This window comes from Gasterosteus aculeatus, chromosome 6, assembly GCF_964276395.1.
Source record: "Gasterosteus aculeatus chromosome 6, fGasAcu3.hap1.1, whole genome shotgun sequence".
NCBI classification, from domain to species: domain Eukaryota; kingdom Metazoa; phylum Chordata; class Actinopteri; order Perciformes; family Gasterosteidae; genus Gasterosteus; species Gasterosteus aculeatus.
This window is the reverse complement of record NC_135693.1, coordinates 7714457-7740563: the sequence shown is the minus strand read 5'-3', so window position 1 is coordinate 7740563 and position 26107 is coordinate 7714457. Positions and strand designations below refer to the sequence as shown.

General features: G+C 45.5%; 2 protein-coding genes across 16 annotated transcripts; both read left to right on the top strand.

Moving 5' to 3' along the window:
- Positions 1-4700: 4700 nt before the first annotated feature.
- On the top strand, positions 4701-9577 carry LOC120820201 (opsin-5). The gene is made up of 6 exons (XM_040177709.2): positions 4701-4941; positions 5684-5889; positions 7539-7638; positions 8546-8650; positions 8743-8966; positions 9061-9577. The coding sequence occupies exons 1-6, from the start codon at positions 4803-4805 to the stop codon at positions 9514-9516; spliced, it is 1230 nt and encodes a 409-aa protein (XP_040033643.2). The 5' UTR covers positions 4701-4802; the 3' UTR covers positions 9517-9577.
- A 925-nt stretch (positions 9578-10502) lies between these two features.
- On the top strand, positions 10503-25971 carry vit (vitrin). 15 transcript variants are annotated; one of them, XM_040178335.2, is made up of 23 exons: positions 10503-10655; positions 14059-14149; positions 14275-14325; positions 14726-14882; positions 14961-15094; positions 15178-15255; positions 15630-15806; positions 16439-16465; positions 16709-16747; positions 16834-16884; positions 17195-17263; positions 17724-17786; positions 19630-19704; positions 20095-20160; positions 20624-20686; positions 21194-21256; positions 21553-21600; positions 22041-22106; positions 22557-22704; positions 22789-22892; positions 23641-23867; positions 23954-24467; positions 24684-25971. In XM_040178335.2, the coding sequence occupies exons 2-23, from the start codon at positions 14116-14118 to the stop codon at positions 24860-24862; spliced, it is 2433 nt and encodes an 810-aa protein (XP_040034269.2). In that variant the 5' UTR covers positions 10503-10655; positions 14059-14115; the 3' UTR covers positions 24863-25971. The 15 variants fall into 15 exon arrangements, with proteins under 15 accessions (XP_040034269.2, XP_040034270.2, XP_077960169.1 ...); XM_078104042.1 differs by having other exon boundaries at positions 10516-10655; positions 13941-14149; XM_040178336.2 differs by lacking the exon at positions 16439-16465 and having other exon boundaries at positions 10504-10655.
- Positions 25972-26107: the final 136 nt, after the last annotated feature.

The following is a 26107-nucleotide window of genomic DNA, read 5'->3' as shown; positions in this document are numbered from 1 at the left end:
ACTGCTTTCTGTGATCAAGAATATTCACTGAACAACATTTTGATTTGGAATTATTTAATTATTAATTGTTATATATTTGTAGCGATTTTAATGAGTTCCCAAAATCTACCCTAACAGGTGTTATACGCACGCAAGGAGGCCAGGATGGCGTTACTAACTGTGATAAAACACTGGGCTGATGTACCACCATGTAGCTTTATTTATGGGACACATGCCAAGGGATCCTCAAAGGATGAGGGAATGTACAATATCCCCCCCTTCATCTTTTCATTACTCAGATTTATTAGTAAATTCTAAATTTGAACTGGATTTCCAAACAGATTGGGATGAGCAGTGGGTTTTAGTTTAGACAGTAAAGGTCAAAGTGTCTCTTTGGTCTGTTGGTTCCTCACACACTGTTAACACACATATATGTATACTTGTATTTTAAGTGGAATCCCAGATCTCGCCAGGTGTTCTGCAGATGGGTGTTGAACTCTTAAGTGAGTCGCTATGCAAACCATCTGGTATGTTGACCAGGTGCTCGTGGAACCACTTCCTCTTAAGTGACACCAGGCTGTGGAAAGTTGAACCCTCCAACATGGAAACGGAACTAGAGAAAGTAGCTGAACACAATTTGTGTATTCAATGGATTTATAGAACTTGATTTTGGAACTTTGGAAACTTTCACTTCACTTTCTTGCCGAGAGGTACTAATATAAATAATAAAAAATTATTTTGCTGCCTGGCAAATCCTAAACCTGTGTGATTCTAAATGTGAATTACCGCAATGTATGAATTTCTTTTTGATAGTACGGTCATTTAGTTGATTCAGTGCATTCACTTTTCTATAACATTCTTTATATCTAGAACTTCATTTGAAAATGAAGTATTTGACAACCAAAGGCTTTGAAAGGGGCCACATTCACCTCGCGGTCAGAAGATCAATTTAAAATTTTTCTTAATTAGGCTCAACCCGGCATGAGTCATGGGTCATCAGAGTGTCATCTTCATGGATAACTGGCTGAGGGAGAGGATAATGGTTAATAAACCTTCTTAAGGAGATTTGAAATGCTTGTTTGATTGGACTTTGATCCTGACTGGCGGTTTTAAGTGTTTACCCCTGTCAGCCATCAACAGAGGCATCCAAGTGTTACAACACATCATCTTGAGGGACAGATGGGCTCCATATAGAGATCTGCAGCGGGGTAGGTTGCCCATTTTTTTAAGGCTCCTGCAGCTGTGAGCTCCTCAGAGGAGCACTAATCTCCTCAATCCCAAGTAGGGCCGGGGAAAGAACCCAGCGTCCAGGTTCTGAGCACGAAGCTTTCACTTACGTCACGGAGGCAGATGCAAAATGCTGGCAGTACTCTCTTTGGCTCTTGGCTCCTCCAGGTAAACATCAGTGGAAGCTGAGGCCACAGTCTGTCAGACACTAAACGGTGATCCACGCAGATGGAGAAGGATGTCATTGGCAGGTCCTTGGAAACCTCTGCATCTGACTGTGTCCATATGCCAACACGGTGTAAAACGTACATTAAATAGTCGTTTCCGCATTCCCTATTTTGTAAAAATATCCCAAACGGGTAAGAAGACACCTTTGGGAATGGTGTGTATATTCAACCCTAACCAAGACTTACTCGCATAAGCAAGCAGCTTAAACAAACTGCAAACTGGATACAGTGCCCAGATAAATGTTTGCATGTGGTTTAGAGCCAGAGATCTTGAGCCACAAAACCAATACACACTGGTCATTGGGCTCGATACAGAGTCTGTGCTCACTGCTTGCTTCTAAATGCATACTGATCCATTCATCTATTCTTTTCCTACAGCGTTTATTTGTGAGCTATCATGCAAAAAGAACGGCAGACAACGGTGCAGCTCCTTTCTGCTGAACATAGTAGTTTGGATACAACTACTTACACCCAGTGTTCTTTTCCTGTGTTATTTTAGCGGGACGGCAAAACGAAAGCTCTCGAGCACCATGCAGTTGATTTAAAAAAAAATTACGTTTTAAACAGAAACCTCTTGCCTTGTAAGGCCAGATAAATGTTACGGTGCATGGAGAAAGAGGAAAACAATCCCATCTTTGTACTTGTGGTTAAGTCACTGCATGAACGGTGTGCTCCACTGAGGGATTTTACAAACTTCTCTCTTACGGGGAGCATTAAGAAAGATCTCAGAGCCATGACACCCTAAAGTGAGGTTATGACACCGTCCAGTTCTTACCCCACATATAATGTTCACTATCCATGTCCATCAAATGGTGTGTGATGACTTAATAACTCAAAGGAATGCATTCAAATCCGCTAAATCATGCATGTGTTGTATTAATTGCATAATTTGTAGCTCATATTGTAACAAAAAGAGTTTGGCCCGATTCTCAGATCCGATATTACTCCCCAGAGATTCCGACCCTTTGAGAGGGAGGTGGGAACATGCTGTGGGCAGGCAGAAGTAGTTTACAGAGGGTTTGTTACTGGACTTATGCCATCTTCCCCTGCAAGCCAGCTGAATGTCTTCCAAACAGTCTTGTTTGTTCTTTCTCCTTTTTTTTAATTTTTTTGTTTTTTTTATTACATCAAATCATATTCCCGCTCTGGGCTTTGCAAGTTAAGAGGTCACAAGTCCACCAGCCCTAAAGAGGCAACAAATAACAACCGGAGGCCAAAATCTTGCGTTCCTTAATCTGCTGTGAACTAAAAGGCAGTCGAGAGTTCTCTGCTACTGTGAAGGACAAATTTAATCAACGTCATGCACAGATTGACCCCAAAAATGACAGGTGAGCCATTTTCCTCCTCAGTGTGTGGAGCCTTACTACAAGCAGCCCCTGTGTGTCTTGTTTAGTGACAGAGAGAGAAAGTGTGTAGATCCTGTATTGGTCCCCTGACCTGGAGCAGGTCCTCTGTGAAGAGAGGCTTTGTTGCCCTCAGTCAGCCTTTAACACACACCTTCATAACCGTATCTGTGTCTGGCATTTTCCGCTTGGGAAAAAACTGTGCGCTCTTAACCGTCGAGTCTCGGGCTTCGCTCGACACACAGAAAGAGAGTAATCATCATGAGCCTAATGATACAGTGGCCCACTGTGGCCGCACTGTGACCGCCACTCTTCACCCACATTCATGCCAAAGCAACTAAGTAAATGGTGATATCATCCTGAGAGATGCTGATGCACGAGCATCGCAAAGTCTATAGTACAGTCCTATGGCGACTACAGTCCTGCCTTCACACCCCTTAGCACCTCCCGAACGCAGGTCCCTGCCTGGTCTTTGACCTGTCATCTAAGCAGCGGTATAATCTCAATAGCGACGGTCCAATCTTCATATTCTCACGATACACTGATGGGATTCTGCACAGTGACAACGTACAATGTTCATGATCAATCCTGAAAATTGCATAAAGAATGATCCCGTAGCTAGACAATAATACCTGTCATGGGGCAAAAACCAGCACCTCGTCATCTGGCACTGTGAGTTGTTGTTGCCGAGAGGTTTCAGTACGATGCCTCGCAGAACCATCACCACGTTATCCCCTGACCAGGAGACCCTCAGCCTCTCTGGCCTGCACACACAGGGACCACCGCACAGCGGAGGCCGGGTCGCGTGGCGTCTCTGCCTGGCAGGAGGCGATGACTGCGTTTAGTGTTTTTAGTTGTGACAGTTGGATCGGAGCTTCACTTTCCCGTAGGAAGCGTCGCTCTCCCCCGGACCGGCTTTCAGGGGCTGAAAGCGAACGCCCATCTGGCAGCAGCGATGGCGGCGGCCCTTCCCTCCACATCCTGAGGGCCAGCAGAGCTGCTCCGTGGCGGCCAGAGGAGGAAAACAAGGTGCACACTGTGATCTGAATACAGACCGGGGGGGGTGGGGGGTCAGGTTACCCCTTGTAGGTGTGCTGCCATAGAGAAGCTCACTGTGAAGAGGAGGAGGCTGGAGGAGGGCACAGAGTGGGGGCGATTGTAGGTTTACTCACAACAAAAAGGTTTAAATCAATAAAATTGAATAAGCAGGCCTTAACTCTACTCTAGTAAATCATCTCGTTTAGTGTCAGATGATGTCATTTGAGTCGTAATTACACTTTGGGCCTTACGTACATTTAGATCAATGTGTTCTACTTCTAAGCCATTCTCTGCAAGAGCCTTTTCTAAAAGTGATCATCTGAAGGACTGGAGAGAAGATGCCGGTTAGTGGATGTAAAGAGGTGCTTCACCAACACTGTCACACACTTCCTCCAGACAATATCAAGTGACAAGATGTTTCTCCATGTTGTTCTGTTGGGCAATAAATTGAGCAAACAACATTGGTCAAGTTTGGAATAAACTATGACTATGAACAATGAAGCTGTTTTAGTCACCCAAGTTGCCTGTAACTACTTATTGTAATACTTATTTCATGGCAAACTGGGCTAAGCTATAACAAATTTGGACATTGTTTTTGTTTTTGTTTGCTTTAAAATCTTCATAATATTACAAATGTAAAGAGTTCCAAGTTTGCTGCTAAAAAAATACAAACATTCTTGCAAAACTATTTATCTGATTACAAAAGAGGCCTTTTCCAAATAAAATCATTACTGGCTGACTAGACATTTCTGCTTTGGCTTGGATTTCACCCTAAATCTTTAATTGCTTACTTGCTAAGAAATAGACAGGATTACAGGTGTAATCATTTGGACTGTGAGTATTAGTGACTGTGTCTAAGCTGGATTGAAAATAAACTGACTGGACATTGCATTAGTGTAACAACTAGTCAAGTTGTGTCTACTGAAAGAAGAGCAGAGCCGCTGCAGAGGACGTCTAGGATTCATGCCTCGGCATCAAAACTCAGGCCATGGAAATAACGTTGAAAGATTTTCCTGTAAAGGTGGTGAATATTCCATGGAGGAACAATAACCTGAGTAATCTGAATACAGACCCTCCTCTGTCCGAGCAGGGAGAAACCTTCATTGGAGTCTATCTTTTGGTTCTGGGTAAGTTAACCATACTCATACTGCACGACTGTCAAAAACATGATGTTACTGAATCGACAACCCAAACCACTGTTGCTGCTCATGCTTCTGGAGCTGACAGACACTTATGTCCCGCTGGGCGGAACTAATGCCATCGAGGGATTTTGAGTAACCGAAGGGATCTCTTGGCTGTTTGCCACTGTTATCTTACTAAAGAGAGAACTGGTCTCTCATCTGTATTCATTGAGCTTTACTTTAACAGCAGTAGGAGCTGGAAACATGTGATGCAACATATGAAAACACTGTACTTTGATAAACTTAAACCTACTGCATTAAACACACTGCACTACACAAGACTACACTAGGCCACTTTACGATGCGCTATTTTATGCTATACATAAACTAAACGTGAAACCGTGGTCATAATTCAAGTCAAAATAATACAGGTTATTACTAACAATACTCGTAAAAATACTCTGCATTAACTACATTAATGAATGTAATTCAATATGATACTACAAAATATAATGAACACTTTCTATGCTATTCTAAAATGTTATTTAGTTGTATACTCTGATGTACTATACAAATCTATGGATATACCATAACTCTACTCTGTTGTACCATGTAATAATCTACCCAAATGTGCTACAATACTTCCCTATACTCCACACAACTATATACTGTTCTATTCTTTTCCAATCTACATACCTTAGCGTGTATGTAGATTTACTGAATGAGCTGCCTGTCGTCTCCTCTGTAGGTTGGCTGTCCTGGTTCGGCAACAGTTTAGTGATGTTTGTCCTGTACAGACAGCGAGCATCACTTCAGTCGACAGACTTCCTCACTTTGAATCTTGCCATCTCTGATGCGAGCATCTCCATATTTGGCTACTCCAGAGGCATCCTGGAAATATTCAATATCTTCAACGATGACGGGTATTTAATCAACTGGATCTGGACCTGCCAGGTAAAAGCCACATTAAGACGATACCTGATTTGAAACATATACATTTAAAATAATAACTTTTTGAATATTTGCAGAGCAAATTTTGTCAAATCCAAGGAACATTGCTTGAAAAGTTGTATGTCTGTGTGCAAGGGATTATGCGCGTAGCCATGTGGGCTGGAGGTTAAATCTATAATAAGATTACCACCAAGGGGGCCTTTAAATGGGGAAACTCTTCGAGCAGCATGGCACCTGTCAAACAAGAAACAAATAAGAACTGCAGACGTAATCGCATGATTCGATCACACGCTCTGATGTCACTGAGCAGACGAGCTGTGTGTAATTTAAGAGCATCTCGATGATTTTCTCCTCCCTCGGTCTCAGCTTGAAATTGAATAGTTGTCATACTTTAGCTTGGAATTCGTCCAGGGAATTTGTCTTGCTCGAGGCTTGCTTTGCTGGAAACCATGTTATCAGTGAGAGAATGAAAACAAGCAGGGCGCTTTTAGTCTACGGGGTACGAACCCCCCAATACCTGGGAGGAGAGAGATGTTGTAAATCCACGTCTGCAGTTTTGAAGCTTCAGTGCAGACACTGAAACCATCTCATCTCTTCAGCTTCCAATCTCAGGTTTGCAGGTGAACTATTTGGCACAGCGGCATTGCGGCCCTCTCATTTCACCTCCTCCTGGGAGCGTGTCAGAAGTAAATAAGGGCAAAGTAGGAGGTGACAGAAATAGAGTGAGGCAGAAACAGGAAGGTGAATCGTGCAGGCATGTGAGGAGCATTAGCAGATTACTGCATGGAGCATGATGGGACATGAGCAGTTGAAAGTCGTGCCAGATCTCAGTGTTTTGCACCCTGTGGGACAGGACGTCAATGAATATGACTCAGACCTATAGGACTCTTTCAAGCTGCAAATGGGGATACAGGAAAAGTATTGTCAAAACATTAGAAAATAGTCTGATTTTAAGTCATTACATTTCTGATACTCGTTCTGTAATCTGACATCTCACTGAACTGTGAGATTGCCCTGGACAATCAAATTTCAAAAAGCCCCCTTCTCTAAGTTCTTTAAAGAAGTTTAAATATTGCTGAATTAAAATCATACTGATTTAGACAAATGTGAGGGTGAACGAAACGTGATGACAGACAGTAATAGGATTAGAACTAAGGACGATCGGGAGAGCGAGCGGTAAAGGACCTTAAGTGATCCATGGCACCTGGAGCTGGGTGTCGTGCAGTTGGAGCCAGACTGAAACCCAGTAGCATAATACGCCTTTAAGGAGAGCTGTGATTAAAAGATAATCTTAAACAAAGAACTGAATGTTAAAAAGCTTCATGGTTTAATGCGTCTTGGCAGACGTCGAAATGTTTTTCTCCACCAGATATTGGCAGAAATTTAAGGTCAAATCTATTAACAGCTGTAACTAAATTGCCAAATGCTGAACATGCAAGCTAAAGGGCCATCAGCTCCCCTCAGAGGAAACACTCTGGGTCTGGAGTATTTTGGCTAAAAGGTCATCCGTAGAGTCTCTATCATTCCCAAGCAAAAGTATCTCAACGGACAAAGGGCCTAGAACTATTGTGCAGGTAATGGATCAGACCTCCAGGCCTTCAAAGACCTTTCCAGGACCCCATTCACTAAGCTCTCTCTCGGTTTTCTTCCAGGTAGATGGTTTCTTCACTTTGCTCTTCGGCCTCGCGAGTATCAACACATTGACCGTTATCAGCGTCACCAGATACATCAAGGGATGTCACCCTAACAAAGGTGAGATCCACTCGTCCTGAATTCAACAGTACAAGTGAGAAAAGCTTCAGACCGGCGTCTTTGCCCGGCGCACATTCCAGCAGTTGTTATCTGACAGAAAAGCGTGCTTTTTCAGTGGTAATAAAACCTCATTACCAACTTCAGCTGTGGAAATTACTACCACTTGTTCCCAGCAATTTCATTTACATCTCGCTAACATGTCATTAAGTTAACTTGAGGTGACATTTTCTATTTTAGGGTGTAAGTGTTTCTGAAGAATGTCTTAATTAGATAGAAATTGAGAAAACGGCCTCTTTTGTCAGCATGGAATAAGAGGTTTCATTGTGCTTGTGGCTTGTCATAAAATGTGTGGTTTTCTTTTTTTTTTACATTAGTACGTTAACTATGAACATTGGTGGTACATGTGTGAAAACATCAAATGTATAATGTGCAAGAGGGCAGCTGCAAATACTGCAAACAGTGATGCAAACCAGAAAAATAAAGAATGTAGGCGAGATAAACTTCCAGGAATCGAGGCAGCCAAACAGAGTAAATCAGCATAACAAAGCTGAGTATCCCACAACAAAAATAATGTGTTGCCAATTCTGCTTCAGAAACTGTACTGCACCTCTTAACATAAGATATGCCAGCGTAGCTTAAACGTTTTTTTCTTTTCTTGCACAAAGATTTGCTGACTTGGTCAACAGAGCTTCTTTTCAGTCGTAGAGGTTTGCAAAGGCTGTTGGAATAAGAAAAGAAGTCATTGTTTAATAAATGTCACAGCCTCGACATTTAGAACAAGAAGTCAAGAATGCTGCTCACTTTTTCTGCATTTGCCAACGTAACATTTAACCTTTCCGAACAGCAAACAATCGCAATATCTGTTCCGTGACCCGGTATCCACGTTCATGCTTGTGTGTTTCTGCAGCGTACTGTATCAGCACCAACACCATTGCTGTCTCGCTCATCTGCATTTGGACCGGAGCAGTGTTTTGGTCCGTTGCTCCACTCCTGGGCTGGGGCAGCTTCACCGGTCTGTTATCACACGCTGACCTCACAGAGGAAAGCTGTACACAACTTCATTTTTAAAACACGGACCTGACCTCTGTGTCTTCTGTTTCTCAGATCGAGGTTATGGCACCTGTGAGGTGGACTGGTCCAAAGCCAATTACTCCACCATCCACAAGTCCTACATAATCTCCATCCTAATCTTCTGCTTTTTCATCCCTGTGATGATCATGCTCTTCTCCTATGTGTCCATTATCAACACAGTGAAAAGCACTAACGCCATGTCAGCTGACGGTTTTCTCAGCACCCGTCAAAGGAAGGTGGAGAGAGATGTCACAAGGGTAGGGGAAATGTTTTCTTATATTGGAGAGACTTTATTGGAAAGATAAAATGTCCATAATACACCTCTGATTGTTCCCTCATGTCCCTCTACAGATTTCCATTGTCATCTGCACAGCTTTCATCACGGCCTGGTCTCCGTACGCAGTGGTGTCAATGTGGTCCGCCTGGGGCTTCCACGTGCCCAGCACCACCAGCATCATCACCCGTCTCTTCGCTAAGTCCGCCAGCTTCTACAACCCGCTCATCTACTTCGGCATGAGCTCCAAGTTCCGCAAGGACGTCTCCGTGCTGGTGCCGTGCACACGGGAGCGCAGGGAGGTGGTGCACCTGCAGCACTTTAAAAACATCAAACCAAAGGCTGAGGCCCCGCCCACACCTGCGTCACTTCCTGTCCAGAAGCTGGGGGCAAAATACGCCGTGCCGAATCCGGACGGCGACTCGGGGGTAAACAACCCTCCTCAGAGGCCTGCGACGGACCCGCAGGGGGACCTTAACATTGACCTGCCCTCCCACATAGAAACGTCAGAGTACTGGTGCGACCGACTCTAAGGACCAATGCCGGAATTACAAGAGGAGATGTGTTAATAAACTGTATGTGTAATCAATGTTATCAAATTGTATTCTGATTCTGATTTCAGACTTGTTGATGCAAAGATTTTTATTTCCTGCTTTTCATTCAATCTACATTGGTAACAGGGGCAGATAGCGTGAAGAAAAGCATAACTTATTTAATACTATCTGCTCTGAATATCTCCAGCAGATGGGATGTTCAGTCAGTAATTTAGTGAGGCAGATGTAAGATAACATCTGGGAATACTGAACTGCCCTGAAGCATGAGCTGGCACTAAATCTAAAATCTATGATTTCTGGTACTGTCCCCGAGGGCTATATATATATATATATATATATATATATATATATATATATATATATATATATATATATATATATATATATATATATATTGTTCACTGATGAAGGCCAGAATTCACTTTGTCCGCCTGTCTGTAATAATATTCTCCATTCAATGAGGAATCTTGTTTGATACTTGAAACAACATCTGATCTGCTTTTTTAATGGCAAGAAAAAAAGGCAATTATCTACTGGAGACAAAAGCTTAATCTTTAGCAATAGAAAATAGTTCCTGGGGTGGTTTCTGCTCTTCTGCAAACACCATAATCACACGCACGATAGGCAGTTTTAATAAAACGCTCAGCTTCAACATAACCATCCATATAATGCTGCAGCCGGGATGCGGTCTGAAGTGTCTGTTTCTCTGAAGAGGAGAGCGTTTACACACTGCTCTTAGTTCATTAGTCCTCCAGCAGATGATGGGATGAGTGAGTTGTAACCGGAATCATTGCTTGGTTTTCTGACAGCTTAAAGAGCGCATATTCCACTGCGTGCTCAAACTGTGAATTCATGTATTCTTCCGAATTAAAAAAGACGACATAAGAAGCCAACGAAAGGATGCTCCTGGGCGAGGTGCCTGAAGTGGGACGGGCAAAGGAGGGGCACTGTGCCCCCCCCCCCTCCAGTCAATGAGCGCTCCGATCCGCAGCAGCACTACAGGTGGAACAAGAGTTCAGCGCTGGTCCGGCTGTGCTTCTCTATGAAAGAGTGAGGATTCGGGGGGGAATTATTCATTACTTCATTCTAACGGCCGGAGGAAAACTGTCCCGTTTCAGGTGAGTTTGCGTTCATAGAGATACGACGATGAAGAACAGAGCTACAAGTCGCAAAGCGGACCGGGGGGGTTGTGTTGCTGCTGCGTGGCGTGAATGAATTGCCGACTCTTTTTTTTTGAGTGGTTCGTGACGATGCCATTAATATATATTCAATGCAAATTTGAGCACTTCTGAAAACAGTTCTGTAAGATGTTTTAAGAAACAACGCGAGATTTTTTTTGTCAATAACTTTGTTGCGATGTGCGACTGCGGTTGATTCCTCGTGAGATTTGACGGCTGGGTAAATAAGCGCGTCGCTGCTGACATTCGTCTCATTCAATTTACACAACATTTTGTTACCATTTTATTTTATTTTTTTATTTTTAATTTTTTCTCATACCCCCTTCCTCTTTCCTCAACTCGGGGTTTTAGTTGGGTGAATTGAGCCACATGACCCTTCACACAGCAGCCTACAGAGCTGATTGTAAAATATGAGCTTTGTGAAATGATCCAGCTTCTATCTATTTCTATTTCTATACCCCTAGTCCAAGCATTTATTTAGGAAAATCTCCCATTACTAAACCCCTGGGGTGAAATTCTTGAGCTTTTCTTTTTCTATTGCTTGCACATGATGTTTGACAGTCTTTGTGTATTCTTCCTGCCTTTTCTGCATGGTTTGATTAAGCACAGGTGGTCTCTATACAACGCGTCCAGCACCAGACGACAGGCTCTGGCTTGCAGTCGAGCCGGTGCCAAGAATTAAAGTAATTCAGCCTGTTCTGTGCTTGATAAACAAATACTGTCCCAGCAGCCCCGGCCCAAAAGGGTCGAGAAATGACCTTGTAGAGACATGTTGGCTCTCTAATCTCTCCTGTGGTTCTTTCGTGTGCTTGGCACATATAACATAGTTACAGTACATGGTTTACACCTATGAATGCTGGGGTTTCACTGCTCCTGGCACTGGGTGAGGAGCACTGTGAAACCAGGTTCTATGGGTCATGAATCGTGATACTGAAACAAGCCTCGGCCCCTTTCTGTCCTTTCCCTTGTTGCACTCACCCTGGCCACCCCACAAAAGGAATGTGGGTACGGCTGAAATGGAGGAGGATTAAAATTCAGTCCCTGTGTTTTGGCGTGACGCTGTATAAGCCCTGCGGTTCACCTCTACTGATGAAAAAGCTGGGAGTGATTACACAAATTTCAGTGCGTCCTTCCAACACTTCTGAGGCGCACCCCGCCATTGTGTGTCTGAAGAGTGTGTCCCCGCTTGGTGGACCCGTTGTGCGCTGTCCTTTGAAACAGGCACAGGCAGCTAACGCTCATCCTGTTTGCCTTTTTCTCCACCGCGTGACACTTTTACCTGTATTATCAGATTTCTAGATCTCACACCCCAAAAAATCACTGGGAATTTACCTGCAATAGCAGTCCAGCAAAACTGCTGTCGGGTGAATGCTATTGCTTTTATTCCTCAGACTGCGACCTGTCTGAGCTGCTGGGTGACTGAGCTCTGCGCACAGATGCTTTCATCTTTTCAAGCGGTTGTGCAAATCACTCTGCTTATTTTGCACTCTGTTTTTCACCGTCTGACTTGTCGTCCCCACCCAGCAGAAATTAGATGCAGAGATGCTCAGTTTGCACGCCGGCAGTGCAGAGGCCTGCGGGCGCTGTGTTATGCATACCACACTCGCTTGATCTATTGTTTAACATCAACAGGTTTTGATTCATTGCTGTGGTAAGGTGGCGAGTCTCCCTTTTATCCTTTTGTTGAACGGGTTCGTGTGTTTGTGCGTGTGCTTGTGTGTGTCTATGAGCACCCTCGGGATCCATTATTTTCGGTACAGGAAACTCCCTGCGGTGTTTGTCAAAGGATATCATTTAATCCACATTTCACTGCTTGGAGAAGGAGGCATTTATAGGCTCACACTGAGAACACAAATCAAGACGTCTGAAATGATTGTAATTTTTGAACATTTCATTTAGTCCCACAATGACCTGGTACCTGCCCTAAAGGGTTTTTCTTCTCTCAAAGAGAGTGGAAGTTGCTCTACATTGATGAACATGCTGTTCACGGTTTAGATTTCCTTGCAGGTGACATATGACCGATCAGTTTTGTAGTTTGCATTATCCAGTGAAGCGCTTACTCACCTCGCAAATGCTGCAGGTCGTCCCGTAGTGCAGATGCATCTGTCCCAGCTTGTTCCCGGCCTCGGCTGTCTTACCCCGAGAGGACAAATTGTAGTCCTGACCGCGCAGCAGCGATCCATCTGCCTGTCAGAGCACAGCACCGTGGAAAAATCATGTCAGCGCTCATGAATGTCAGATAAATATGTAGAGGCTTGCATTCGGGAAAGTCCAATCACTGCCAACTGAAGCTTTATTAATTTCACCTTAACACGATATGTCGGTTTGTTGCGTGTATTCATGAACCGAAAAACATCAGTAAATGAGAAATCACGAACTTACACAACAAGCACCTCACGCAGCTGAAATAGAGAACTGAGGATGATTTCACCAACGTGATGAAGATACGGAACGGGGAGGCTTTTCGATATAGCATAATGTGTTTTTCAAAGGAACGGTTAGAACATAGAGACTAGATACGTGGGCAAACATATAACCTGCCTGTTTACTTTAGTTGGCAGTAACTGAAATCATCTGGACATGCTTATATAAATACATATACTGTACATATATATATATATATATTTAATCGGCAGATTCCATCAACAATCGAAAGCCCAACCTGGCAATACTTCCTGGGGTCAACTGGGGCTCTTCTCATCCCAGGTTGGCGTTGTCCTAATAGCCTTTTTTTCTGGTCTGAACTGTATCGCGTGTGACCCCCCGTCTCAGCTGCATGATCACATACGACCACTTGATCAGATTGAACCTGCAGGAGTGTGGCGGCACTGACAGACGCGTTGGTGCCCCTGTGGGAGGGAAAGCATTCCTCTGTTAACAGGGAGGCCTCATTCATCACCTCCATCCCACCAACCCCGCCACGGTGCAGGGACTGCGAGCGCTCTCCCATTTAGTCCCGGCAGAGCGCTAAATCCGACTGCCTGGTTGAAATTTGGACATTCCTGTTGTCGCGTTATCATTACTCCCTAAAACCTGCGTTGTTCAGGGATGACGTCTTGAGATGCTCGTGTTTGAGTTCACAAAGGCAGCCCTTTGCAAAATTTACTTGGCCACATTTTTTTTCGGGGATGCTGGATGCTGCAGCTTTGTGTTAAAATCCACAAGTTATCCAAAAGTCTCTGAAAAGTGTCTCTGAGAAACACGCTTACGCCTTCTTGTTTACAGCCAACACTCTAAATATTGAATCAAGCGACCAAAAGCCACTTTCAGCAAGTAAACAGGAAGCAGGAGACGGGCTTCAGAGGACGACGGTGACATCCTGCTGCTGTCTCTTCTCTCTAAGGTCGAGAGGTTACGCGAGGACACCTGGCTGGACTGCTGGGACGGCACACCACCCATCATGATCAGATCATCGCCCGCGGCCATTTGTCTCGGTGAGCAACCCGCCTTGCTCCGCGTGTTCCCCAGTCACAGAGGTTGTGCGCGACCAGTAAACAGACTGTTGATTACAATACTTTTGTCGACTATAATGTGAAACTCCCTCTGCCTCGACCCGCAGCGCTGCTGCTGTCCTCTGCCTGCTGGGCCAAGCCAAAGAAACCCAAACAAGGTAGACGTCATCACGAGCAGGCCTTTAATCTCACTCAGTGTCACCACGTGTTATTGTCTCCACTGAAATCCACTTATTCCAAAAATACAGACTGTAAATCACTTCGTTATGTAAAATATTTCAGTACGGATTTACAGGCTGGGAAAAGATTTAAAAAATATGTGATATAGAAAATGCTCCCCCTTGAGAAATAGCAAACAATACTTTGATTATCAAAATAGCTTTTCATTTTCATTATCAATTAATTCTTCAATTCATCGACAAACAGCTTCCGCTCTTACTAAACTGCGATCGAAACCTCTTATATATATTTTATATTTAACCCCAGCATCTGAACAACGGCCCTGACCTGTCTAATATTCGGTCTTCCCCGATGCTCTACTTCTCCTTCTCTACACAGTTGTTCCATCCATAGATTGTGATGTCAGAGCAGGAAAGATCAATCTCCCAGAGTTCATAGCCAAATGTCCCGCTCAATGTAAGGAGACGAGGCAGCAGGTCTACGGGACGGGCGTGTTCGCCTCCATCTCCAGCATCTGCAACGCAGCCATCCACAGGTGAACAGCCCCGTGGCGAATGTCACATGAAGCGCTCCGTGGCGGTCGAATATCCAGTAACACACGTTGTGTCCACAGCGGCGTCATCACCAACACGGGAGGGAAGGTGATTGTGAGGAAGATGGCGGGGCAGAACGCGTACAAGGGCAGTAACTCCAATGGCGTGCGCTCTCTGTCTCTGCCTAAGTGGAGGGAGTCGTTTGTGGTCTCAGGTATTACGATGGGAGGACAACGCGGTAGACACGGTTGTTCAGCGCCATCCGTCCAACCTGCAGCTGGATCTGTTGTGTTTCAGTTGGGAAGCCCAAGAAAGGAGTGATCTACCCATCGACTCTGGACTACGTCCCGTCGAGACCGACCTACGTGAAACCATGTGAGAAGAGGGATCGTTTTACACCGACATCCTCCGACATCTTTTACATTAATCTGAATTTTGTTGCAGTGCAGTTTGGGCAATTTGATCAGGATCAAGTAAGCAAAGAAAAACACGATCTAGAAATGCTGGTTAAAACTGAGATATTTGGTTAAAACATACATTCTGAGGACAAAGGATTCCTACAAACACAAATGTCCCCGCGCTTGAGTCCGCCTTGTTGAACTCAGGGTGAATGGGGAGTCGTGGAGCCGCGGTCTGTCGAAGAATGTCAAGAATGCATGAGAGGAGACTGCGGAGGCTCCGTCTTCCTCCACCTCCATCCATCTTGCACACGGCCGCATTGATCAAATCCCCCACGCGTGTCCCCACAGCGCTGCCTACGACCACGGCACCTGAACCCACCACGACGACTACACCTGAGCCCACCACCACACTGGCTCCCACCACCACCACACCGGCTCCCACCACCACCACCACCACCACCACAGCTCCGCCTCCACCCACTACGAGCAAGCCTCGGGCTGCTGTCCACAAAGTTAGGGATGCAGGTGATTTTAATTGGTTTTGCACACATATGTACAAAAAGCTGATTCTTTCCTCTAAATCAATGGATCTGTGTATGTGATGTGCAGGATTGTGTACTTACTTGGACGCAGGATGCTGTTAATGATCCAATAATACCAATCCACACAGAAGATGCACTGCAGCCAGCGTGCCGCCTATAGCTGACGTCTGACTAACATTAGCCGCCCTGTAACTAGAAATCCTGTTAGCCAGAACAAGCTTTCATTTGTGCGAAACTGCGTGATGAAGATTGAATGATTGCAGCTGGTAATTGCAAGTCACAACTGCAATTATGACAAATTACTGCTGGTCTGTGATGAAGTTTGCACGGTGCTGCTCGGTTGCTTGACTGACTTGCCTGTACACTTGATCACCGGACCTTTCATCACTCTTATTAAATGCAAACATTATCAGACGGTAATCACTGCGACGCTGTTTGGGATGGAAATGCCGCTACACTGAGTAGACAATGCTGCAATATCTTAAGGTATGTGTGTAAATTAGATGGGCGGTGTGCCAGACCACCTCCCGACCGTCTCTCTCTCTTTCATTTTCTGTAACATCATCATCTTTCTCCTCTCCATTTTGGCACCCCGTTTGTCATTCTTCTATCCAGGCAGCAGTCACCCATACCTTGCCTCAAGTAAGTGAAACAAGTCAAAGAGCGTTGAACTCAGGCATGAGGTGTTATTTTGGTATGCAGGAAGATACAGGGTGTTTGCGGTACACAAGTCCGTTGATGTATTTGGTATTTAAGGTTTTGATGTTAGTTTAAAGTCACAACTCGTGTATCTAATAATGGAAATCAGTTCATTTCACTGTTTTAAAGCAACTTGAATGAATGAATTACATTCAAATGTGTTTGTCCACACTCACACTGGGATAGGGCAGTCACAGAACGAGCAAGGAAAGAGGCCCGTCCAAGGTACGTCAACTCTTCTACTGATTCTGCAGCTCAGCAGCACAGTCCACATATAGCGCTGTAAACTAAACGATGACGTTTCTTTAAAGTATTCAGAGGAAGTGCCTATCCAAATAGATTCCCACAACGTGCCGGCACAGGTAAACCAAGCTTTAAACTTTGGATTCTTTTCAATCCACCTCAACCCGAAACCATCTCAGCAGTCTTTCTTTTGTACTGATACATGTACATGTATACTCTGCATGGCATCTCTGTACTGCTGCTTTTAGAGGCTTTTACTAGTTTTCTAACAGGGCCGGACCAGATTGTACTATAGAACATCTGTTCTCTTGTCTTTCAAGGTCATTTTTTTTTAACCCAGTGGTTTTACATTCACTGTCAGCGCAGATACAAACGATCCGTGTTGTTACATGTTGCCTCGTGAAAAACGCTTTTGTCTCCACATCTTAGGCGCGGGTCTGCGCAGGCCGGAGGCCGGCTCGCATATCAGGAGACCACCGTCCTCTCCAGTTGTCCCAGGTCAGCCTCATCAGTAACACACGCAGAAACAGAGTAACAAGCAGGTACACACATGGCGGGGCTGACAGGGAAGGTGGGTCGATTGCTTCGTGGGGGGGGGGGGGTGGGGGGGACAGATGACTTCGTAGGAACAAGAATTCAGAAAAAACGATGACTGCTGTAAGTCTGACCCTTGTACCCACACCCGTAAGCCCCTGTGAATCTTCACCCCGGGGTCACCACATATCCACTCCATCAAGCACCTCACCTGACATTCCTTTGCCGAATACCACTGTCGTCGTTCATCGGGCGCATCTTCTCGTCCCTGTTTTCATTTTCTGAGATGAAAAAACTAAATGAAGCAGCGTTAAGGCCTGTAAATGGGCCCTGAATGCTACGTCGTGGGTGGAGAACCCAAACTGAAACTCACCCCCCACCTCTCTGCCTCCTCTTTCTTATTTCATCTCATTGCAACAAACAGCCTTTAACAGGGTTCAGCCGGCTCCACCCGAGCGGACTCCAACGATGAGCCAGTCAAACCCCGGTAAGTGTCTCCAGACCCCGCGCGGGATGTCCCACGATGTCCTAGCAGTTCTCCACCCTGACGTAGCGAAGTAGACAGGTCCGACCAAACGGGAACAACTAGGGTGAAAAACAACAACTGTGTGTTTCATAAAGCATCACTAATGTTTAACCACTGTGAGATTGGATCACAATGTGGTGTCATCGTCCTGAATTCATCTTGCACCCTTTTTGACTTATTCTGAGGCAACTCTAATTTCTCAACTCCCTCTTATGGAAAAGACCACCAGTAGAAAATGTCGGTACTGTAACAACATCTTAAGACGGATCCCATCTGGGCCGACCTCCTCCCCTTCACCATGTAAAAGCTGCCAGACAGGGACAGAGGTCAAAGCAGCAGCACCAAGTGGCGCGGCGCTGCTCCCAGAGAGACGCGTATGACCCGATCCACAGCGCTGCAGGACCTGGGCCCAATCTGCAGCCTGTCGAGAATAGGACGCTCCCGACATCCAACCCGGGCTCGGTTTGGCTCGCTGAAGAATCCGCTGCTGTTTTTGCTCCTGTGGAATGCAAAACCATAAATCCCTAAATTTAGAGAGGGCTGTATCCATCTAAATGATATTTGATTGTATGATGCGATTTCAAGCTTTCAAGCCGGTGCATCATTTATCTGACCAACCTGTTTCTGCTGAGCGTATTTACAGCGTCTGATCAGTGCCGAAAACAACTATTCAGATTGGCAGCTGGTTGATAATAACGTGGAACTTTATAGAACCCCTTCGGGAAATTCTTTAAGCTTAAGGTCGGATGTCAGAGGTGAGGATCAGCGCCCCCGGAGCCGGCAGGGATTCTCTGTCTTTCCAGCCAGGTCTATGCTTGCCGGCTTTGGAGTTTATGAGCTGAAGGGTTTTTCTACCCCAGTTGCTTCGCCACCCGGCTACCCAGTAACAGATGTTCACACGTATCGCTCGGCTTTGTCGAGGTGTTTTGACCCTGTTCAAGCCTTGCATTTGAAATAAGATTTGCCCACTTGACAACCACAAAGATTGGTGAAAAACAGTATTTTGAGATGTTGGTGTTGTGTTACTACTTACTACAAAGAATTTACATATAAATCCTGAAAAAAAACATATTGCAGATCGAGCTGCAGCTCTAAGTAGGGAAGCTACCTCGATCCTGCTCTGACCTTTTGGCCGCAGACACTTGTTCCATCAGAAAAACACCTCTGTCTGCTGCATAGCGCCGGGCCTTGGACCAGCGGCAGATTGGGCTAATCTCCGCGTCCTGCTATCCACACTGTCCCTAGTTTGACACCGTCTTTAGAATAATACGCTCACGCTTCACTGAGCCTCGGGCTGCGCTCTCCCTGCCTCACCCGCCCAACAAAGGCACTTGCCCTCTTGCTGCCTCTGGATGGGAATCTCAGCGCCGAGGCTAAATCCACCCCAGGGAGGGGGCGAACTGACGCGTGGTGTCACGGCTCGGGCCTCTCTCGGTCCGGACGGATGCAGTGTTTTACGGCTTTGCTCAGCGGTTGGTATTCAATCGCATTTTGAATGAACTCGCCGATTAAAGAGTCTGATGCGTTTTCAAGTTAAAACTGGGGCGTCAGCGGGGACAAATTGTGTTGCCGCCAGGAGCAGGTGGACAACGGAGTACGGTGGGAATCCAATGAGTGAGACTAAACCTCATTAAACCAACCCTTAAGTGAGCTCACTCACTGTCTAGTCTGCCACTAAACACGCAGTAGTCAGTCAGAGGCTGAACATCTTGTGCACACCCCACTAGTAAGGTGGCAGGTTTGGGGGTCACAAGTATGCTCCTCCTCTATGCTGAACACGGCTTTCTAATCTCCCTCCGCACAGCTTTTCCCAGAAGGGATTGGCCGCCTCCCTCCTTGCCTCGTCCTGATTGGTTCCCAGGGGCTCGACATCCAGCAGGTACCAAGTATAAAATAGACCATTCTCTGACGATCCATTTCTAATGCGAATTTCCTTCTTTTCTTTGAATGCTGCCGTCAGCGAGGTTTCTTTTGAACACATCCAACTTTCAAGGTGTAATGTAATACGAGTTTCTCGATTAAAAACACACACGCTTTTACATTTGAACATATCATGACGTTATGAATAAACTTCTAATACTCACTATTAGTAAGTAAAGCTTGAGGATACCTGTGAGCTAACCGTCCCGGCTCGTCTCTGCTCATTTCAACTCGGACTAATCACAACTTTCATAATCGCAGATCAACTGTTAACGACATTCTACCTTTTCATGTTTAGTGGGCTAATTTGTATTTGCTGATGCCTCCAACTTTTCTGCTGCATGTTCAGATGTTAGTTATGCAGCCCCAGACTCAGGATACACGTGGAGTGAGACGGACACACCTGAGATTACAGGTAAATCAAAGTCTGAGGCAGCACAACACTGCAGTTCGCTGTATACTGCACCCCCCCCCCCCTCTCCCCTCCCCCCCCCGCCTTGGGGCAGGTTAATACACCTTGCATCCATTTCTGTCGAAGCCCAACACAGCATGCTCGTGTCACTTTAATAGAGTTATGTATGTACGTTCTAACTTGGCTACATGTGTAAGTACATGCAATGTACATGGTCTCTACAAGCCATCTGCCTGCCGTGTGAGGGACTGGTGTGGAGTACGGAGAAGTGAAATGTTGGTTTGTGCACGTGTGAGTGAGAAAGAGAGAGAAGCTGTGAGTGATGATTGTGCAGAGAGCCGTTGTTTTCGCCGGGATGGGATCGGCTGGGAAGAATCTGTGACCGATCACAACCATGGAAATGTGAGGACTTCCCTCTGAGGGTCATTGTGGGAATACTAACAGGTTTCACAACATCCTCCTCTAGCTCGGGATCACAGGCCTGATATCTCAGAATATGAGCGCTGGTATTATAACTTTGGACCGTACCGTAAGTGCTTTTCAATTCTTTTTACCGGGAACTAACAAGCCTTGGGGTTCTTTTATTTAATGTTGTCATATTTACGGGTTGTAATTTTGTAGATGTCAATACCGTTTGACTGTTTTCTCTCAGTGACACACAGATATAATCACATTCTCTTATTCCCATTTTATGATCAAACCTGTTTGTTTTAGTGTTTAAATGGGTTGTATCAATGTCAATGCCAGCAAGAAATTGAACGTAGGTATTTCAAACAATTGTCAAACAATTCCATTGATTTCCGGAATGGACGTCAAGTAAATTTGTTTGTTTTTGTTTTATTTATCATTAGAAAATAAAAAAAACTCTTACATTATGGCCCATTGACAAAAACACGAAAGAGCAGACAAAAGACCCTTCTTTCACATTCCAGCACGCGGTCCCATCTGTTTGATGACACAAAAATGCCACGAGGCTGATGCCGTCTGGCTGTGAATCACCTATTTACAGTCTCACTGGTGATTTCCTCACTTTCAGTGCCTCGCTCCGCTGACGCAGAAGGAGCCCGTAAAGTGCCGTTGGACAAAACTCAAACTAGAGGTGAGCAGTTCTCACCGCCGCCCGAAACACCTGTTTGAATCCAGGGAAGCATCACCTCTCATCTACAAAGCATCCCGTCTCCTTTGTCATTTGCTTTGCTATTCAGTAAGTTCTAAGCTTTTCCTAACTGCCGCAGCTTTAGCCGTCCAATAGCGAGCAGAGCTTAGAAAAAAAGCTGACAAAGAAATCAACCTTTCGATGTCGCTACCACGGTGGGTTTTTCCAGCTCATCACTGGGTGCTTTGTGGTAAAAAGAAATGCGCTAATGCTGAGCTTGTATGATATCGTCTACGCAGTGGAGCCAGTGGACGCTTGGAAGCCAGACACAAATCCGTATGAATCAGGTGAGAAGGCCGGCACTGCTCCTCTCTGGGCGCCAAAAGAGCCCTCAGTTTAGACCGTGAGTTCGATCCAAACCAAGGCCGTGCAAAGAAAAGAAGCCTCTGGTTTTCTGCTCAGCCTGTAATTGAAGGGACTTGGAGTGGGTTGAGATTCAATCAGAGGATGCGTGTGATGGAGTGTTGACTAGAGAAGTCTTTTAAGTACGAGTCCATTTGGCACTAACTTTCATGTTCAATGGAAATTTGAACCTTTTCTCTTACTTTGTAGTATAAGTAGTATATATTAAATATTTTTTTCCCCGAATTCCAAATAAATGCTGTACGAGAGATTGGGCTTCAATCATTGTGAGAATGCACATGGCACATGGTTATTAAAGGTCCGGTGAAAAGTGTGAAAAGCAGATTTGAGCAGAAGAGCAACTTGTGTGTTTGTTGATTTTCAGGCTTCAACGTGAGGCAGCAGGAACCTGCACCCAGAGCCCCGGAGCCTGTGTCTCAGGGCGACCCCGGTATGGCCCTCAATCCGCTATTCCAAAATGTGTTTAATGCATCAACATTTGGGCACAGCATTTGTTACATAGTAGTAGCTTCAAATTGTGTGGCAGATTAAATGCCCCCTCTGGACTTTTCCAATCGACAAACAGTGGTTTACATTCAGTGTTTCTCACCGAAACGTATGAATCCTTGAGACCCTACAAGTGATTTTGTTCATAATAAATCATTTTCAAAGACAATTGGATTAAATGCATTGTTTTCATACGTGTCGTCCCTGCTTTGGAAAGCTCATCGCTATGTTTCAACACCGATTGTCCATCAATGAAAGAGTAAATCAACCCCCGTGTGTGTGTCAGAAGTAAAACCTTGCTTTAAACCTTGCATTTCTGTCACGTCGACTTTCTTGCTACGACTGCTGCATGGCGTCAAAGTTGTGACGAATGTCACATACACTGATTTTGTAGACTGCATGGTGGACCTCGCCTTCCTGATGGACGGGAGCTGGAGCATCGGGAAGAGGCGCTTTCAGATCCAGAAGGACTTCCTGTCTGAGGTGGCTCAGGTCATCAGCGTGGGTGTGGCTGGACCCATGATGGGCATCATCCAATACGGGTAACCTCACTGCTCCTCCTGTGTCACTGACCATTTTTAGGTAAGGAAAGATAATGATTCATTTTTGTTTGTTTTTTTCTGAAGGGACGAGCCTGTGACAGAGATCAGTCTGAGGTCTTACTCCAACTCCAGAGAGGTGAAGTCAGCCGTAGAAAAGATTGGGCAGAAGGGAGGCCTCTCCAACGTAGGTGAGTGATCCGCAGTTAAGCTTCCGGATACAGATGCCTACAAATGCGAAAGTGTGAAAGGAGAAGAAGCTCCAATTATCGCACGGTTTACTACGAGGGCACATTTTGAAATGCAAGGATAGAATTAAATCTAAATTTGCTGCGAGACACTGTTAGCTAAATTATAGCCCTGTGTCTATAAGCCTTGTTTTCCCTGCGCTCCGACCAAAAAGCATTTGGTTTTACCAGCCCCAAGGGGTCGGCTTTCAGAGGAGTGCTGTTTTTGTGCTTTGGTTGGTGCGTCACCGTGATGCACCCGCTGCCACATGTCTCTTTATAACCTGCTAAACTTTGCATGCATGTGCATCTGGGGTGGATGTGCGCTGGATCCGGTGGCATCCAGGGTTTGCGTTTGCGTGAGCGTGAGAAGTTGTGGTCCCCAGCGGGGACTTGGTCTGGACCCCCAACAAGACAGTGACGGACTAAATGAGAGGATATCACTGTTTTTGAGCTTCCAAAAAACCGCAGTCCATTAACAGCATATTAGGAGTGCTTTCAAAAGCATGTGTAAATTTAGATCGTCTTTTGGTTCATTTTTACACTCAGTATTTGTATTCATTGGTTGAATAACAACTTTTTGAACAAGAGATTGGTTCTTCTCTCTCGCCATGTCTTATACTTAACGCATTCCTGTGTTTGAACCCCAGACCAGTACAGAAAGTGGATCTTTTTTTAATGGTCTTCCTGCTGCCCCCTGGTGCCCCGACAGGAAAGGCCCTCTCCTACATCAACAAGCACTACTTCAGCGACGCCAACGGGAACCGGGGAGCCGCTCCCAACGTGGCCGTGGTGCTGGTGGACGGCTGGCCCACCGACAAGGTGGAGGAGGCGTCCCGGCTCGCCCGCGAGTCGGGCATCAACATCTTCTTCGTCACCATCGAGGGCGCCGACGACAACGAGAAGCAAAACCTGGTGGAGACCAATTTTGTGGACAAGGTAGAGCGATGTCCCAGAGGTGTATCGATGCTTATATTAAACATGGCGGTTTGAAACAGTGTCCCTCCCCCGACTCAATCCCGCAGGCTGTGTGTCGGACCAACGGCTTCTTCTCCCTGCCCGTGACCAGCTGGTTCGCCCTGAGGAAGGCCGTGCAGCCCCTGGTGAAGAGAGTGTGCGACACGGACCGCCTGGTGTGCAGCAAAACGTGCGTCAACGCCAACGACATCGCCTTCGTCATCGACGGCTCCAGCAGCGTGGGGACGGGAAACTTCCGCACGGTCCTTCAGTTTGTCGCCAACATCACGCGGGAGTTTGAGATCTCGGACACGGACACGAGGGTCGGAGCCGTGCAGTACACCTACGAGCAGAGGCTGGAGCTGGGCTTCGGCCAGTACAACAACAAGGCCGAGCTGCTGAACGCCATCAAGCGCATCAACTACTGGAGCGGCGGGACGAGCACCGGTGCCGCCATCACCTTCGCCGCGGAGCAGCTTTTCAGCAAATCCAAACCCAACAAGCGCAAGATCATGATCGTCATCACAGACGGGCGCTCCTACGACGACGTCAGGGTGCCGGCGCTGGCTGTCCACCGTCAAGGTCAGAGGTCGAGGCTTCAGGGGGATACGCACTTTAAAAAAATGTTTACATCACTAAATAAAATAATAGATGCACGATAATAATAAAAAGAAGACTTTTAACTGCAGAATCAAAATGCGATCATTCAAAAAAGTACTTCCCTCATGCATTGTGCGTGTGTTTGAGGTCAAATGAACGCACACGTCCGCTGTCCCTCCTTGTGACCCCCCCCCCCAGGTGTGATCGCCTACTCCATCGGCATCGCCTGGGCGGCCCAGGATGAGCTGGAGTACATCGCCACGGACCCCGACAAGGACCACTCCTTCTTCGTGGACGAGTTCGACAACCTCTACAAGTTTGTTCCCAAAATCATCCACAACATCTGCCAGGAGTTCAACTCCCAGCCCAGGAACTGAGGCCGGGGCGGGCGGAGGGGCGGGAGGTCCGGGGGGCCGTCTTAACAGAACCGCGTTCGTAAATTGACTCACTCTGCTGCCCAGATGGCGGCGCCGGATTGGCTGCAGCGCCGCCACGTTTGAACAGGGAGGGTGTTTTAAAACTAGGGTGAGGATAGTGCGTTTGGACAAAGCAAACTTTAAAGTGAATCCGCATTCGACCCCAAACATACAGACTAACGCTAAATGGTTTGCATTGACAGACTTATTGACGTCTTGTGTTTACTGTGTACTCTGTTGGTGCCATGAAGAGAACAGAGTATTACTAATTATTTAATAGGTCATCCTTCATTTAGGGTTTATAAGTTGTAAATAAGGGTTTTTATTAATGTCAGGGTTGTAAGATTTAGAAGATGGTGTTAATTCCTTTCTAAAACATACGTCTTTTTACGTCGGTAGAGAAGCCAAAGGGAGTTTTGGCAAAAACTAAAAAGTAAAAGCCCTGAAACACAACTTACAGAACCTTTACAAAGGAGGCCTTATTATGCAGCAGTTCAAAACGATCAACAGACACAAAGCTGCCCCACTGGGATACGGTGCTTGCTAGTGTAGATTTAAAGCATGCCTAGCACTTCCTCCTATGCCTTAACACACTTCATAAAGTTAAATAATGTGGTGCTTTTTATACAATTCTCTGTAGAGAGGACACACTTAGAAATGGTGCATTTTAATCTTCCTGATAGATTGTTAACGTTCCTCTCCGAGGCTGTGGTGCTGATGTGGCTTTCGGTATGAGTGGGAGCTGAAAGTAGGATTATTTGAAAGGCAAATCAACAACATGGAACAAAGAAGTGGACTTTTGTGAGAAGGGAGGAAAGAGGAGCTGGTTTATCTTTGCAGAGTGATGGCAGATCATCGACGGGCTTCTCGCAATTCCTCACATCCATCGTTTTTAACAGTGTGGTTGCTTTTAACATTGCAGACATTTCTAAGTTTTGATGAAAGAGTATTTATGATTTTCTTCCCTTTATACCGTTTGTACATATGCATATCAAAAGCCTTTTGCTTATGTTCATAATTGATCCTTTTTTTTGTTGCAATTTTTAATAAAATACAAAAAATAAAGCGAACTTAACGATGTCTTCTGAATGTTTGATGATCCAATTTGTTTCAAAGTTGCTTTCCTTACCGGATTCGTAGCTCGGACATAAAACACACAGGTCTAGATTGAGACCAGCATGCAATTCACATTATTCATTATAAAGC